This window comes from Capra hircus, chromosome 1 (genome assembly GCF_001704415.2).
Source record: "Capra hircus breed San Clemente chromosome 1, ASM170441v1, whole genome shotgun sequence".
Classification (NCBI taxonomy): Eukaryota; Metazoa; Chordata; class Mammalia; order Artiodactyla; family Bovidae; genus Capra; species Capra hircus.
The window spans coordinates 17170239-17187989 of record NC_030808.1 but is presented as its reverse complement, the minus strand read 5'-3'; the positions used below and the strand labels follow the sequence as shown (position 1 = coordinate 17187989).

The 17751-nt window shown below is 37.3% G+C and overlaps 1 protein-coding gene across 1 annotated transcript in view; it reads right to left on the bottom strand.

Moving 5' to 3' along the window:
• Nucleotides 1-17751, bottom strand: part of TMPRSS15 (transmembrane protease, serine 15) — a 153631-nt gene that overhangs the window by 117390 nt on the left and 18490 nt on the right. The window contains exon 6 of the mRNA XM_018051693.1: nucleotides 4999-5130. Coding sequence (XP_017907182.1) covers nucleotides 4999-5130 — 132 coding nt within the window. The remainder of the gene's footprint in view (nucleotides 1-4998; nucleotides 5131-17751) is intronic.

Below are 17751 nucleotides of genomic sequence, written 5' to 3'. Positions count from 1 at the left end.
CAGATATGATTTCTGAAAAGATCTTCTCTAACATTCTTCCATTGTCTGTCAGCAGATTGCAAAGAATCCAGGGGAGAACTTGGCTCAGAAGGTATGGTGGAGGCACTGGAATCCTGAATGCTTCAGAACACAGCTTCTTGCCATCTTCCTTGAATTACAGTGTCAGTGATAAATTGTAATTTTCTTATATCGTTAAGATTATTTATCATAGTATTTTTTGTTGTTCAGTCACTAAGTCGGATCCGACTCTTTCAACCCCAGGGACTGCAGCACACCAGCCTTCCCTGTCCTTTACTATCTCCTAGAGCTTGCTCAAACTCATGTCCATTGAGTTGGTGATGCCATCCAACCATCTCATCCTCTGTTGTCCCCTTCTCCTCCCTCTTTCAATCTTTCCTGGCATCAGAGTCTTTTCCAATGAGTCATTTCTTCGCATCAGGGGGCCAAAGTATTGGAGTTTCAGCTTCAGTATCAGTCCTTCAAATGAATATTCAGGACTAGTTTCCTTTAGAATTGACTGGTTTGATCTCCTCGCAGTCCAAGGGGGCTCGCAACATTCTTCTCCAACATCACAGTTCAAAAGTATCAATTCTTCAGTGTTCAGCCTTCTTTAGGGTCCAACTCTCACATCCATACATGACTACTGGAAAAAGTATAGCTTGGACTAGACAGACCTTTGTCAGTATAGTGATGCCTTTTTTTTTTTTTTTTTTAATATGCCCTTCAGGTTTGTCACAGCTTTCTTTCCAAGGAGCAAGCGTCTTTGAATTTCATGTCTGCAGTCACTGTCCACAATAGTTTTGGAGTCCAAGAAAATAAAGTCTGTAACTGTTTCCATTGTTTCCCCATCTATTTGCCATGAAGTGATAGGACCAGATGCCATGATCTTTGTTTTTTGAATGTTGAGTTTTAAGCCAGCTCTTTCACTCTCCTCTTTCATAATATTTAGTTTGCCCTTAAGGACATGATCAGTTTGTGTGTTCAGTTTTCTATGAAGTTGCTGAGTTTTAGTGGAAATGGATAATCTATAGATCAATTTATACTCTAAAGGAACTGTGGGAATTTCTGCATTTGAGAAAAGATTAAGAAGAACATTCCTGAAGGCATTTAAAATAAAGTTACAATAGTATTGAACTACTTATAACAGCTATGACAAACCTAGACAGCATCTTAAAAAGCAGAGACATCACTTTGCCAACAAAGGTCCATCTAGTCAAAGCTGTGGTTTTCCCAGTAGTCATGTCTGGATGTGAGAGTTGGACTATAAAGAAAGCTGTGCACCAAAGAACTGATGCTTTTGAACTGTGGTGTTGAAGAAGACTCTTGAGAGTCACTTGGACTGCAAGGAGATCCAACCAGTCCATCCTAAAGGAAATCGGTCAGGAATACTTATTGGAAGGGCTGATGTGGAAGCTGAAGCCCCAGTACTTTGGCCACCTGATGCGAAGAACTGACTCTTTAGAAAAGACCCTGAGGCTGGGAAAGACTGAAGGCAGGAGGAGAAGGGGATGACAGAGGATGAGATGGTTGGATGGCATCACTGACTCAATGGACATGGGTTTGAGCAAGCCCTGGGAGTTGGTGATGGACAGAGAAGCCTGGCAAGCTGCAGTCTATGGGGCTCAGAGTCGGACATGACTGAGCAACTGAAGCGAACTGAATGTCACATAAGACATGGAGCAGGGCATATTTCTGGAAAAACAGATATAACCCAGCCATGGCTGAGTATGATTACTAAGTATTCAGAATTATAATTTTTTAGACTACTAAGTGCTTTTTAGTGTGGTGCTAAGAAAAAACTCTCGGTGGGAGATAAATGAACCTGTCCAATATTATGCTATCAGCTATTCTATTGCAATATCCAAAATTGACTATAATGGAATGGGATTCATATAGGTGTGTTCTTAGGACCCACTGAGAGCTCCCTCTGCTGGCTCATTATTTTTCAATAGTGTGTTTGCTCAGTACACTGAATTCTCCAGGAATATACATCAAACTGGAAAAGGGCATGACAACCCAATCCAGTATTATTCTTTCCTGGAGAATTCCAGGGACAGAAGAGCCTGGCAGGCTACAGTCTATAGGGTAGTAAAGAGTTAGGCATAACTGAGTGACTATCTCTCTCTCACACACACACACACACACACACGCACACACATATAAATCAAACATGATCTCTGCCCATCCACCCAAGTCTATTTTGCATGTACATATGAGACAGACAAACAACCTATGGAGACACTTGCCAGCTTCCAAAATAGGCCTGAACATTGGCCTGAAGGGTTTGGGTCAGCACTTTTTTTTCTCACAGGTCAGCTAAAAAGTGAACTTTCCTGCTGATGCAATCCTCATCAGAAGAAGAAAACAATTTAAAGAAATCTTGGTTCTGCTATCGTCAGCTATAAGTTGTGAAAACCTAAATAACTAAAGCCTAAAAAGGAAGCTGTTTAGGAATTTAACATTAATATGACTCTATTAATAACACCGACTAGAATTAGAGCTCACAGCTGGAGGAATAAGGGAGAGAAGTGAGAGCATAGGTCAGTTTTACACAGATAGTTCTCTTAAAATCATCTTCATTGCTGCTAAGTCACTTCAGTCGTGTCCGACTCTGTGCGACCCCTAGATGGCAGCCCACCAGGCTCCCCCGTCCCTGGGATTCTCCAGGCAAGAACACTGGAGTAGGTTGCCATTTCCTTCTCCAAAATCATCTTTCAGTGAATGTAAATTGATGGACAGGGCTTTCTTCTAGAAATTGTGCTACAATTTGAGCACAAGTTTGAGGCGGGGCTGAGGTGAGATACTCACAATCATTTATGATTAAGTAATGAATGAAAGTGTGAGAGTGAAAGTGTTAGTTGCTAAGTCATGTCCAATGCTTTGTGACCCCATGGACTGTGGCCTACCAGGCTCCTTTGGCAATGGAACTCTCCAGGCAAGAATATAGGAGTGGGCTGCTATTTCCTCTTCCAAGGGATCTTCCTAACTCAGGCATCTGACCAAGTATATAAACCTGGGATCTACTGTATTGTGAGTGGATTCTTTACCATCTGAGCCACCAGGGAAGATAGAGTAGTTGATTGATTTTTTTTCTTCTTTATTCCACAAAGACTTTATATTATTTTTGCAAAAAAAAAAAAAAAGATACAATGCTAACTTTAAAGTGCAAATAATAAAGAGAATCAAGAAAAATGACAGACAAGGATCTATAGGCTTCAGAAAGTTAATCACTTGGATGGTGAATTGATAGTAAGATTCCATTAACACAAAATCTTCATGATATTGAAAAATGATGCAGTTTGGTTATATATTTAATACAAACACATAATCATAATTACAGAATTCAGTTCTCATACTGAAGTTCATGTCATGCATTTATAGTGACTCAGAAATATAATTCATGGCCTTATAACTTACTTCAGGATAAATTGCCACATATAGTGTATTTCTATGGTTATTATTTGATATGCATGGATACTAATTTGTTATGAAAATTATAAAACCTGCAACAGTAGAGAGCACATAATAGTTATGGTTCATTTTCTGATTATACATCTTAGATATTTCTCCCCATGTACAGTTAGTGATCATCACCATATAGACTTAAAGGTATGTGGCTCACTTTGATACACATAATATTTGAAATATAAATTGGGGGAACATCACCTCTACTACCTCATGATGGCACACTTGTATCACATTCCCACTGAAAAGGTTTTGAAAACTTCCTGAAAATCATAGCAAACAAAGACATTGCTTTCTTCTTCTTTGAGTAATTTAGTTATAGAAGATAGATTAAAAAATATTCTGTAGCCTGCACTTTCTTCCAGTATGCTCTGAGTGCACTTCAAAGTACGCAGTTAAACTTTGAAGTTTGAATTTCATCCAAGAACATTTGAACTAGGAGTGCTTAGTTGAGGACACTTTAGTCAAGTTGCTGGTTTTTGAGTTGGTTCTGGGAAACAGACCAACTGCCTATCTTTTCAAGTATATCCTGAGTGGATAGGCAATATTTAAAACTTCAGTTGGTATTCGAGCATTTGTCTTAAATTAATATCAGAAAGAAGAGCAAAGTATAACAAGTAAAGTGAAGTAAATTATAATCAAAGCCTTTACACATTTCGGGAACTAACTGTGCTCATGGTCAATTTTTAAACTGATTATAAACTATACCAAAAAATTGCTCAATTCCTGCTATTTAATTTTTCAAGAATAAATTGTAGGTTAGAATTGTTCAAGTAGTTCCTCACATTACTTAGCAATTGTATATACATTATATTACACAGGCAATAAAATGAAGAAATAAGCCAAAAAAGAAATATGTTTAAATTGCATATTTAAGTTACATGTTTAAATTGCAGCTATGTTTGGCATTTAGTAAGTGCTACTTAAGTGTTAACTAACAGTAATAATAGCGATTTTAAAAACTATTAGCACTCTAAACAAATGCCAGTATTTACAAAAACAAAATAAAACAGATATTTAGTTTAACACATGAAGATCTTATTCTTAACTGATTTCCTTTACTCACAGAACTACAACTCAAGTACACTTTTTTCCTACTTTTTGTTTCTTTGCCAAAAGTTGAATAAAGGCATCAATTTGAATTAAGGAGTGATGATTCCTGAGTTAAAGACTGTTAACATGGCAAAAATAAAGTTATCTGTATTATGATATGATGGTGAAAAACATTCAAATTCATAATAGCAATTTAATAATTCATAGCAATTTAATAATGGATGAAATATAAGGTCATTTTCTTCTTTCAGATATTATTAACCACAGCATTCTTTCTATACTTGTCAAATGGAATTCTGTTTAACTAAAATAGGTTTAATGTAACAAGATAAAGTTTAAGAATATTAATATGATTACTTTTATGTTTTTGTCTTAAATCATAAACATGACTAAGGGTGTATCTCAATCTCCAGTAATTTCTGGTACCTGAGGGGTGTGTGTGTGTGTGGACACAGTGAGGAAGGGAAGTTAACTACTTACCACAAGTTTTATTGTCTTCATCAGAGCCATCTGGACAGTTTAATTCTCCATCACAAAATAAATCAATTGCTATGCACTTTAGAGCATCACCACACAGCCTTGAATCAGGTGGGCACTCTATTGAGACATTTCCTTAAAAAAAAAGATTGAATTTAAAAGTTATTATGTATTCTTTGTCATTTAGGTAAGTATATACTTGAAAGCAAATTTGGCCTTGGAATGCAGAATGAAGCAGGGCAAAGACTAATAGAGTTTTGCCAAGAAAATGCACTGGTCATAGCAAACACCCTCTTCCAACAAAACAAGAGAAGACTCTACACACGGACATCACCAGATGGTCAAAACCGAAATCAGATTGATTATATTCTTTACAGCCAAAGATGGAGAAGCTACATACAGTCAACAAAAACAAGACCTGGAGCTGACTGGGGCTCAGATCATGAACTCCTTATTACCAAATTCAGACTTAAATTGAAGAAAGTAGGGAAGACCACTAGACCATTCAGGTATGACCGAAATCAAATCCCTTATGATCATACAGTGGAAGTGAGAAATAGATTTAAGGGCCTAGATCTGATAGATAGAGTGAATGAGGTTCATGACATTGTACAGGAGACAGGGATTAAGATCATCCCCACGGAAAAAAAAATGCAAAAAAGCAAAATGGCTGTCTCGGGAGGCCTTACAAATAGCTGTGAAAAGAAGAGAAGTGAAAAGCAAAGGAGAAAAGGAAAGATATAAGCATTTGAATGCAGAGTTCCAAAGAATAGCAAGAAGAGATAAGAAAGCCATCCTAAGAGAAAAATGCAAAAAAAAAAAATAGAGGAAAAGAACAGAATGGGAAACACTAGAGATCTCTTCAAGAAAATTAGAGATACCAAGAGAATATTTCATGCAAAGATGGGCTCGATAAAGGACAGAAATGGTATGGACCTAACAGAAGCAGAAGATATTATGAAGAGGTATCAAGAACACATAGAAGAACTATACAAAAAAGATCTTCACTACCCAGATAATCACGATGGTGTGATCACTCATCTAGAGCCAGACATCCTGGAATGTGAAGTCAAGTGGGCCTTAGAAAGCATCACTACAAACAAAGCTCATGGAGGTGATGGAATTCCAGTTGAGCTATTTCAAAACTTGAAAGATGATGCTGTTAAAGTGCTGCACTCAATATGCCAGCAAATTTGGAAAAGTCAGCAATGGCCACAGGACTGGAAAAGGTCAGTTTTCATTACAATCCCAAAGAAAGGCAATGCCAAAGAATGCTCAAACTATTGCCCAGTTGCACTCATCTCACATGCTAGTAAAGTGATGCTAAAAATTCTCCAAGCCAGGCTTCAGCAATACGTGAACTGTGAATTTCCTGATGTTCAAGCTGGTTTTAGAAAAGGCAGAGGAACCAGAGATCAAATTGCCAACATCTGCTGGATCATGGAAAAAGCAAGAGAGTTCCAGAAAAACATCTATTTCGGTTTTATTGGCTTTGCCAAAGCCTTTGACTGTGTGGATCACAATAAACTGTGGAAAATTCTGAGAGAGATGGGAATACCAGACCACCTGACCTGCCTCTTGAGAAATCTGTATGCAGGTCAGGAAGCAACAGTTAGAACTGAACATGGAACAACAGACTGGTTCCAAATAGGAAAAGGAGTGCGTCAAGGCTATATATTGTCACCCTGCTTATTTGATTTCTATGCAGAGTACATCATGAGAAACGCTGGACTGGAAGAAACACAAGCTGGAATCAAGATTGCCAGGAGAAATACCAACAACCTCAGATATGCAGATGACACCACCCTTATGGCAGAAAGTGAAGAGGAACTAAAAAGCCTCTTGATGAAAGTGAAAGTGGAGAGTGAAAAAGTTGGCCTAAAGCTCGTCATTCAGAAAATGAAGATCGTGGCATCCGGTCCCATCACTACATGGGAAATCGATGGGGAAACAGTGGAAACAGTGTCAGACTTTATTTTTTGGGGCTCCAAAATCACTGCAGATGGTGACTGCAACCATGGAATTAAAAGACGCTTCCTCCTCAGAAGAAAAGTTATGACCAACCTAGATAGCATATTCAAAAGCTGAGACATTACTTTGCCGACTAAGGTTCGTCTAGTCAAGGCTATTGTTTTTCCTGTTGTCATGTATGGATGTGAGAGTTCTACTGTGAAGAAGGCTGAGTGCCAAAGAATTGATGCTTTTGAACTGTGGTGTTGGAGAAGACTCTTGAGAGTCCCTTGGACTGCAAGGAGATCTAACCAGTCCATTCTGAAGATCAGCCCTGGGTGTTCTTTGGAAGGAATGATGCTGAAGCTGAAACTCCAGTACTTTGGCCACTTCATGCAAAGAGTTGACTCATTGAAAAAGACTCTGATGCTGGGAGGGATTGGGGGCAGGAGGAGAAGGGGACGACAGAGGACGAGATGACCGGATGGCATCACGGACTCGATGGACGTGAGTCTGAGTGAACTCTGGGAGTTGGTGATGGACAGGGAGGCCTGGCGTGCTGCGATTCACGGGGTCGCAAAGAGTCGGACACGACTGAGTGACTGAACTGAGGTGAACTGATATTGAAATTGAAAGTGAAAGTCACTCAGTTGTGTCTGACTCTTTGCAGACACATGGACTATACAGTCCATGGAATTCTCCCGACCAGCATTCTTGAATGGGTAGCCTTTTCCTTCTTCAGGGAATCTTCCCAACTCAGGGATTAAACCCAGCTCTCCCGCATTACAGGTGGATTCTTTACCAGCTGAGCCACAAGGGAAGCCCAAGTAAGTATATGCTTATTTATAATTATTTCAACTTCGCCCCAAAATATTTATTTCATTTAATGAATTGATGTTACAGTTTCAAATTTTGAAGAAATGATACATATTTCTTTATAGATATTAAATATGATGCTTACTTTGTTGATTTTTTAAAAAAGACTGTCTATTTATTCATTTGCTTTTGGTTGTGTGTGCTGGGTCTTTGTTGCTGCACGGGCTTTCTTTAGTTGTGGCAAGTGCGGCCACTTCTCACTGAGGTGGCTTTTCTTGTTGTGGAGGGAGGGATGGGCTTTTGGGCATGTGGACTTCAGTAGTTCTGGCTCCCAGGCTCTAGAACACAGACTCAGTATCTGTGGGGCATGGGCTTAATTGCCTGAGGTATGTTGGATCTTCCTGGATCAGGGACCAAACCTGTATCTGCTGGATTGGCAGGCAGATTCTTTACCACTAAGCCATCAGGGAAGTCCCTACTTTGTTGATTTTTAATCTTGATAAAGGAATGCTATAGTTTGGAGCATTATTTGGTCCCCAATATTTACACCTCCTAGGATTGTTAAGTGTAATGTGGGGCACTTTGCTACAATGCATATCTCATCATCTACAGTATCTAATAGCCACTTCATTTACTTATAAACTTATGACTTGAAAATATAGTGGTTGAAGTTAAGGTTTGTATCCTGCAGAACAATGAAAACTATTTTATAGTAAAATGAAACTTAAAGTCCACAGTACATTGAACAAGAAAACCCAATGGTTGTCTTCTGTTCATTATCTCCTTGCTTCTTGGGTCAGGGTTTCTTAGGAGGAAAGTTGCAAACATCCCCCAGAAGGATTCCATGTCATACTCTGACCAGGATCTGATAAATTTCCACCTCTTAGCCTGTCTTGTCCTTCACCTGCTTCTTTCCACATTGCTAAATATAGAAATGGACTGAGAAACACATTTTCCTTCTAGAAATTGACTTGGAAAATTTAGGTGCAATCCTAATAATATATGACCACTGGGTAACCACATATGTTTTTAATTTTTTGAGCCATGTGATAATTTCAATATGTTTCTTTATGATTAGAATAACAATGACAATTTAAAGTTTTTGGAAAATCTTTAAGCTCAATAGCATTTTTTTTTTTCTTTTTGTTATTGGCCTTAATCTTAAAGCCAGCCTTGTACTGCCATCTGCTGGGTTTTAAAAATAGATTTGATTCTGAAATTTCTCTTAGGCTCCAAGAAATAAATTGGGGAAAGTGCTTCTGTTAATAAATCTGCTAAGGTAATGTTTAATTAAGAACATTATAGACAGAGATGCTGGATATAAATACAACTAAATTGGTCTTTTATAATTGTAATTAAAATAGATATAAACCTTTGGGAAATTTATGGATCACCTAACATATAAAATAGGACAGGATAAAGCTGAATCATTTCCAAGTGCTAAAATACTCCCATTTAAGAGAAAAAAAAATTTTAAATATGTTAAATAAACTTGCATATTATGACACATATGAGATATTCATCAAGAGTTCTTAATTATTGAGCCACTAATCCATAAGAGGTGTCATGTTGATAGTATTCAAAAAATTCTTGCTAAAAAATAATGAGAAAAAAGACATCACTGTAGTAACTGTCTCTTTTAAACAGTGGTTGAAGGAGTTCTAGGTATTCAGCATCTATAAGAATAGATTTGGGCATTTAACTAGAGACATTATGATTTTGTCTGATCTAATGCTTTCTATGGAAACTTCACTTACTGATGTTTCATATCTTTGTCTATTGCTTATTGAAATGTATAGATTGAACTTCAAAACCACACTGTCAAGAGATACGCCTTGAAACATTTTATCTCATTAATGATTATTCATTCACTTTACAAGTATTTATTTCCTATTTATTTGCATCATGGCTTTTTAAGGGATAGAAATAATAGGATGACTTTTTTATGGAGTTTGGAGTTTAGTGGGCAACTGATTCATTGGCTAGCAAATTTTGTAAATGAGGTAGAAAAAAGTGATGTGGGAACATCAAAACTGGGCTATGCCATGGAGTATCTTCCTTCTGAGTCTGGGATTGAAAACATCTTCATATAAATTAAAATTTGAAAGATGTTTAGAAATAAATGCACAATGAAGAGAGGTCACATTACTATAGGGAAAGCAGAGGCATCTAACTTATCTAGATGTTGGGATGCTTACTGAAACTATGGCAGGAAGGGAGTTTAGTCAAATTCTGGGGGACATTTTACAAATCATTTTAACATATTAAAATATTTTTGTAAATAACAGTACTGAAAAATTTAACATATATATGTGATATGACCAGTCCATGTTTCATAAAGACAATTCTGCTACCAACTGAGCAACCATTTCAACATTCAAGGTGAAAGTTGATGAGAGTTGGAACTCTTGCACTAGCAGGGGAGATGGGGATATATTTCAAATGCTATTTTACAAGTAGGATTGATGAGCTTTAGTGGCCAGATATGCTCCTGGCTGGAGGGAGGTGGAGAAAAGGATGCTCAGAATGGTAGATGCACTTTGGAGTGGTCATGAAATACCAGTGTTCATTAGTCACAATAGGCATTATCAGAGAAACAGCTGGTGGGATTAGTAAATGACTCTAGTTTGAAATATTTAGATATGAAGGTGGAAATATTACACTCTTATTTAGATTGTACTCTTGATATCTCCATATTCTGTTGTATAAGCACCCTTCATATGTCTTGGTCCATGAATAAAGAGAAATTCCTCTAATTTAAAGCCAGAATTGAAAGAGACACGCATACCCCAATGTTCATCGCAGCATTGTTTATAATAGCCAGGACATGGAAGCAACCTAGATGTCCATCAGCAGACGAATGGATAAGAAAGCTGTGGTACATATACACAATGGAATATTACTCAGCCATTAAAAAGAATACATTTGAATCAGTTCTAATGAGATGGATGAAACTGGAGCCTATTATACAGAGTGAAGTAAGCCAGAAAGGAAAACACCAATACAGTATACTAACACATATATATGGAATTTAGAAAGATGGTAACGATAACCCTATATGCAAGACAGCAAAAGAGGCACAGATGTATTGAACAGTTTTTTGGACTCTGCGGGAGAGGGAGAGGGTGGGATGATACGGGAGAATGGCATTGAAACATGTAAATTATCATATGTGGAATGAATCGCCAGTCCAGGTTCAATGCAGGATACAGGATGCTTGGGGCTGGGGCACCGGGATGACCCAGAGGGATGGTATGGGGAGGGAGGTGGGAGGGGCATTCAGGATGGGGAACACGTGCACACCCGTGGCAGATTCATGTTGATGTATGGCGAAACCAATACAATATTGGAAAGTAAAATAAATAAATAGATAAATTAATAAAAAAGAAAATATGAATATAGTCTTCTTATATAAAGAAAGTGTGTTTTAGGATTTTATCAGATTTTATTTTTACCTAGTGTTCTGTCTCCCTCTCATCTTACATACACAGGTATGATGTCCATTTCCAACAAAACCATTGATGAAAACATTAACTGCTGCAGAAATTAGCCAGATGCCAGTTTTTAAAGTAACTTTCCATTCTTAAAACTAGAGTTCTTTGACTGGACTATTTAGTTTGCCATTTCACCCACTAGTTTTTACTTTAGCACATCTCTTTTTCTTGGGAATCTCTACTGTGATTCTTTTGAGGACTATTTAACAAAACAGTTAAGGATTTCTATTTAAGGAAATGTGTACAAAAATAATAATTGATTCTGTTTATTAAGATCTGTTCAAATTGTCTAAATATTAGTTGCCGTTTTCTTGAGTGGAAAAAAGATTAGCATATTTTTATGTTATATGCCATTTTAATCTTTAGGATATTAATTTTTGGCATAATATGGAAACCCACCATAAATTAGCATTATTTGTAATTCTGCAAATTGAAGGCTTTATCATCTATTTATATTTGTATCATGAAGGATTCAGTATACACTCAAATGTGATTACTTCAGAGTAATCCACGGTAATAACACTGTCCAGTGACTTGAGGTGAGGAATCTCTCGTGCAGACTCTGGACTAAGCATTGTGGAGAAAAAAAAGACTGAAACCAAACCACTTATAAGAAGTGTTACATACAAGACAGTAATTTGAAAATCATATTTGGGAAATATTAGATTTTTTTGTAATTGAATTAAAAAATTTTTAATATAAATTTATTTATTTTAATTGGAGGTTAATTACTTTACAACATTGTATTGGTTTTGCCATACATCAACATGAATCCGCCACGGGTGTACACGTGTTCCCCATCCTGAACCCCCCTCTCTCCTCCCTCCCCATACCATCCCTCTGGGTTGTCTCAGTGCACCAGCCCCAAGCATCCAGTATCATGCATTGAGCCTGGACTGGTGATTCATTTCATATATGATATTATACATGTTTCAATGACATTCTCCCAAATCATCCCATCCTGATTTTTATTTTCCCTAAAAATAGGTGTAATAATCCTTGGTGACCAAATATGAGACAAATTAAACCCAAGATTTAATAGCTTACTTAGTAATGAAATCAGAATCTGAATGCATGAATGCCTGCTTTAAGAGACCAAGTTCATTTCACTGTACTGTGTTTGGGAGATATCACTTTACAGAAATTCTCCTCTACTTTAAAAGAACAAATTTAGTCATTTTAGCAAGACTGTGGCTGTTCAATTCAAATGAAATTAAAGTAGGAAAATACTTTAATGGTTCTGTTATTATTTGTGTAGGAGTGTCTTAAATTAGAGGAGAGTGCTTAGCAGTATATATATGTTGTTTTCTCAGATGCAGAGAAAACAGATACTTGAAGTGAAAAAACATTTGGTGTTGGTTGCAGTGCCTGTTTCTGAGTCCTGGGACAATCAATTCAATTGAAGAGTATAATTCTGCCTTAAATTCTCTTGAACCAATTTCATATTCTTTACTAAATTAGCCAGTTCTTTTCCTTCCATCCTCAAACCCCTCCACGTGGTAGAACTATAGCAAATTACATTTTGTTGAGACTGAGAAAGCCCATGATAGTTAATCTTGTTTTTCTGCAATCACTGCCTGCCCAGTAAGCAACAAAAGAGTAGAACAAGCTGTATTCTAGAAACCCTTCAAGCATATGAACAATTGCGCAAAAGAGCCCCTCTTGGGCACACTGCAACAGCTAGAAATCAATCGGTGTAATGCAACCTTAGTTCCCATCTCTCCCTTTACTCTTTTGAATGGGTTAGTAAAACTTTATGGTAATTGGCAACAAAGGCAGTTGAACAATAGAACATAATCCTCATGGACTTTGTACCCACTATCAAATAAAAATTCTCTTTGGCAGAATTTATAATAGTACTAATGCCAGGTATATGGTGCATGCATTTGTTGATTTTTCTCAAACTCTGTCTTCCAGGCGTATAAAAATGAGAATAAACTTAACATCCCTGAAAGTCATATTCATAATAAATTACTGCTTGGAAACTGTGGTTTTGAAGTTTAATTGCCTCGTTCCCCTCTATAAATCTGGAGTATCTTGCTGTGTGAGAGGAATGAATAGGAATGAATGGTGACTGGGGACTCATGGATCCAGTAAAAGAGGGAATGTGATATTTTACCACCTACTTACATTATGAGAATTCTTCAGGATTGAGGAAGGTAATTCAATATGGTCTCCAATAATAGGAAAGCTTTGGAAATGGAGTTTTTGAGGACAAAGAAATAATCAGATTAAAACGAGCACTACTGAATACAACAATCTTGTTTTAACCTTAGTCTAGTTTTTAAAAGATTTTTTTCAAAAAGTATACAACTTGCTTTTTTTTTGTTGCTGTTGTTGTGGCCCTCCTTTATGCCAATCATGAATTGGTATCTGTATTATTTCCTTTCTTCATGACTGCTCTTTAAGACATATATTTAAATCTTTGTCTTTCAGATAATAAATACAAAGTTCAAGAACTAGGTGGCTTACCAAACATTATGTGACAGTAATGGGTGGAAACAGTTAAGGTGGATTCACCTACACACTTTCAATGTTTGAAAATTGTATGTTACTTTTTGGTCTTTATTATGATTATCAACTGTTCATGTAAAATGTGAAAGATGTAAATAAATATGTACTGATTCCATTCTTATAGTTTACAGGTTAGAAAGATTTCTGTTCCACTCTCTGGGAAAGAAAAGTGCTGGTCAAGTATTACCCTCACACTCTGTGTTTCCCTTTCACCATATCCTTTTGCCAGAAGCTGGGCTGTTAGCCAAAGTTTGATCCTACCCAGCTTCTCTGGTGGTTCAGAAGATAAAGAATCCACCTGCAATGCATAAGACCTGAGTTTGATCCTTGGGTCAAGAGGACCTCTGGAGAAAGGAATGGGTACCCCTTCAGTATTCTTGTCTGGAAAATCCCATGGAGAGAGGAGCCTGGTGGGCTATAGTCTACAGGGTCATAAATAGACACAACTGAGCAACGATGTGTGTGTGTACATAGCACGTAAAATGTCATAATACATTTGGTTTGTGGGATGTTTTGGTCCATAAGACATTTGGATCTTAAACACTTGATCCATTCCAAAAGCTCCTTAAAATTTGCTCCTATCTAAAGTATCCATGGACAGAGGATCCTTGGTGGATTACAGTAAAAGGGGTCACAAAAGAGTCAGACACAACTGAGTGACTAAATAATAACAAAGAGTGTCCAAGAGCATATCTGTTCCATTCAAATGGCTTGGGTTTTGTTGTTGCTTGCTTTTTTGTTTCTTAATGTATTTTGGGTGAGCTGGGTTTTTGTCGCTGCATGTGGGCCTTCTCTAGTTGCAGTGAGCGTGAGCATCTCTACACTTGAGTGTGGCGGCTTCTCTTGTTGCAGAGCAAGTGGGCTCTAGGGCACGTGGGCTCAGTAGTTGCGGTGCATGTGTAGTTGCCTTGCAACACGTGGAATCATCCTGGACCAGGGATTGAACCCATTCTCCCCGCATTGGCAGGCAGATCCTTAACCTCTGCACCACCAGGGAAGTCCTTCAAATAATTCTGGACAGGACCAAATTATCAAGGACCATTTTGGTGTGGGCAGATGCCTTATGGGCATTCTGGATAGGACCAAAAGTCTTGTAAGAAACTGGGCATATTGCTCAGTCACTTTTCATATTTTTGGTGGGCTTGTCTTCAAGAGAGTAAGAAGGAAAATTTAAGTCCAAAGATTTTTTGCTCTAGCACCTTTTTTTCCCTTCTATGTCTTTCCACATGTTTCCCTTAGGGCGTTTTATACACCAAAGAGGTCCTCAATAACTGTGGGTTTTATGAATCACTCAGTGAATCAATAAACAGGTAAATAGAAAACACAGCACTAACTTTGGCATTTGTTGCTGACTTGTAAAGTTATAGAAATGTTTCTTAAAATATATAAAGTTATTTAGATTTTAGATTAAGTTAATTGGTCATTATTCATCTTAAAATCACTTTTTGAGAGTGTGTTGAAAGGTGATTTTAGATGCTATAAATAGTTTTCTGCAATGCATAAGGGACAGTGGGCTGAAGAGCAGTTCCATCTTTTATTGTGTCATGCTGCTCTCTGGACAACACCAAAAGACAACTCCAGGCAGGCTTGTCCTACCATAAGAGCTCTCCATGGGTTTAGATGTGGGATGATTTGTTTCATAAAGTATTTTGATACATCATTCACATATCACTCTGCTTTTCAAACTTTATACCTACTGTTTTATCTAGGAATTCCTAAGTCTTACCCAGAGACCACTTATAATTTCACAAATATTCTCTCCTTGTATTATATAATATTTGATATAAATTCTAATAACATGAAAATAGCAGTATTATTTTAGGAGCTGAAGGGTTATACAATATTGCCTGCATGGAGTTTACCTAAAGAGATTAGGTACACATTTAAACTGTTTAACATGAAGATTAAGTGAGAACTAGAGAAGACACTTTGGTTAAGCAGCAGATAGGCAAAGGCAAAGTAGACAATTATTAAGAATCTGGAAAAATTATGACATTAAAGACACATACCAACATACACAAAACTTAAAAATAAACTCAAAGTGGAGCAAAGATCTAAATGTAAGACCAGATATTATAAAACTCTTAGAGGAAAACATAGGCAGAATTCTCTTCGACATAAATCCAAACAAGATATTTTTTGACCCACCTCTTAAGAGTTACTTTGCCAACAAAAGTCCATCTAGTTAAGGCTATGGTTTTTCCAGTAGTCATGTATGGATGTGAGAGTTGGACTACAAAGAAAGCTGAGCACAGAAGAATTGATGCTTTTGAACTGTGGTGTTGGAGAAGACCCTTGAAAGTCCCTTGGACTGCAAGGAGATCCAACCAGTCCATCCTAAAGGAGATCAGTCCTGGGTGTTCATTGGAAGGACTGATGTTGAAGCTGAAACTCTAATACTTTAGCCACCTGATGCGAAGAGCTGACTCATTTGAAAAGACCCTGATACTGGGAAAGTCTAAGGGCAGGAGGAGAAGGGGACGACAGAGGATGAGATGGTTGGATGGCATCACCGACATGATGGACATGGGTTTGGGTGGACTCCGGGAGTTGGTGATGGACAGGGAGGCCTGGCAAGTTGCAGTTGATGGGGTTGCAAAGAGTTGGACACGACTGAGCGACTGAACTGAACTGAAGAGTAAGGAAAATAAAAATAAATGATGAGACCTAATTAAACTTAAAAGGCTTTTCACAGCAAAGGAAACCATAAACAAAAAGAAAAGACAACACTCAGAATAGGAGAAAATATTGCATACAAAGGAACTGCCAAGGGATTAATTTCCACAATATGCAAACAGCTCATGTAGCTCAATATATATATATAAAAAAACAACCTAATAAAAAAATGGGTGGAAGACCTAAATAGACATTTTTCCAAAGAAGACATGCAGATGGCTAAAATGCACATGAAAAAATGCTCAACCTCACTAATTACTAGAGAAATGAAAAGCAAAACTATAATGAATCACCTCCTCATACTGGTCAGAATGGCCATCATCAAAAATTCTACAAATAACAAATGTTGGAGAGGGTATGGAAAAAAGGGAACTCTCTTACACTGTTGGTGGGGTTGTAAACTGGTACAGCTACTCTAGACGACAGAATAGAGGTTCTGCAAAAAACTGAAAATGGAGCTATCACATGACCCAGCAGTTCCACTCCTGGGTATGACCAAAGAAAACTATAATTCAAAAAGATGCATGCACTGTTTACAATAGCCAGGACATGGAAGCAAGCTAAATGTCCATCAACAGAGGACTGGATAAAGGGGATGTGGTACCTATATATGATGGAATATTGCTCAACCATAAAGAGGAGTGAAAAGGGCCATTTGCAGAAACTTGGACAGACCTAGAGACTATCATACAGAATGAAGGAAATCAGGAAGAGAAAAACAAATATTATACAAGATTGCTTACTTGTGAAATCTAGAAAAATAGTGCAGATGGATGTATTGGCAAAGCAGAAATAGAGACACAGATGTAGAGAACAGGCTTAAGTTTGTTAACAAACTTAACAAACAGAGCCAAATGTGGGTAGGATGAATTGGGAGATTGGAATTGAAACAGATACACTATTATGTATAAAAAAGATGACAAATGAGAACCTACCAAATAACACAGGGAACTACTCTTCTACTCAATGCTCTAGTCACCTACTCATTGCTCAGTGGTGATCTAATAGGAAGGAAATCTAAAAAATAGTATATATGTATATGCATAAGTGATTTACTTTGTTGTACAGTAGAAACTAACAAAACGTTTAAAGCAACCGTACTCCAATGAAAATTTAAAAGCAAATACATGCCATGTGTTGGTATGAAGCAGTCACTTAATGAAAAATTGTTGAATGAATGAATCCAAGGCAACTTTGGTACTGATTTGGCAACCATATCATGTTAAAAGCAGAGAGCAAGTATGTGTCACTTGTATTCAGAGAGAATAATTAGAGAAAAAAGTCCCTCACACCTGATGAAACCTAT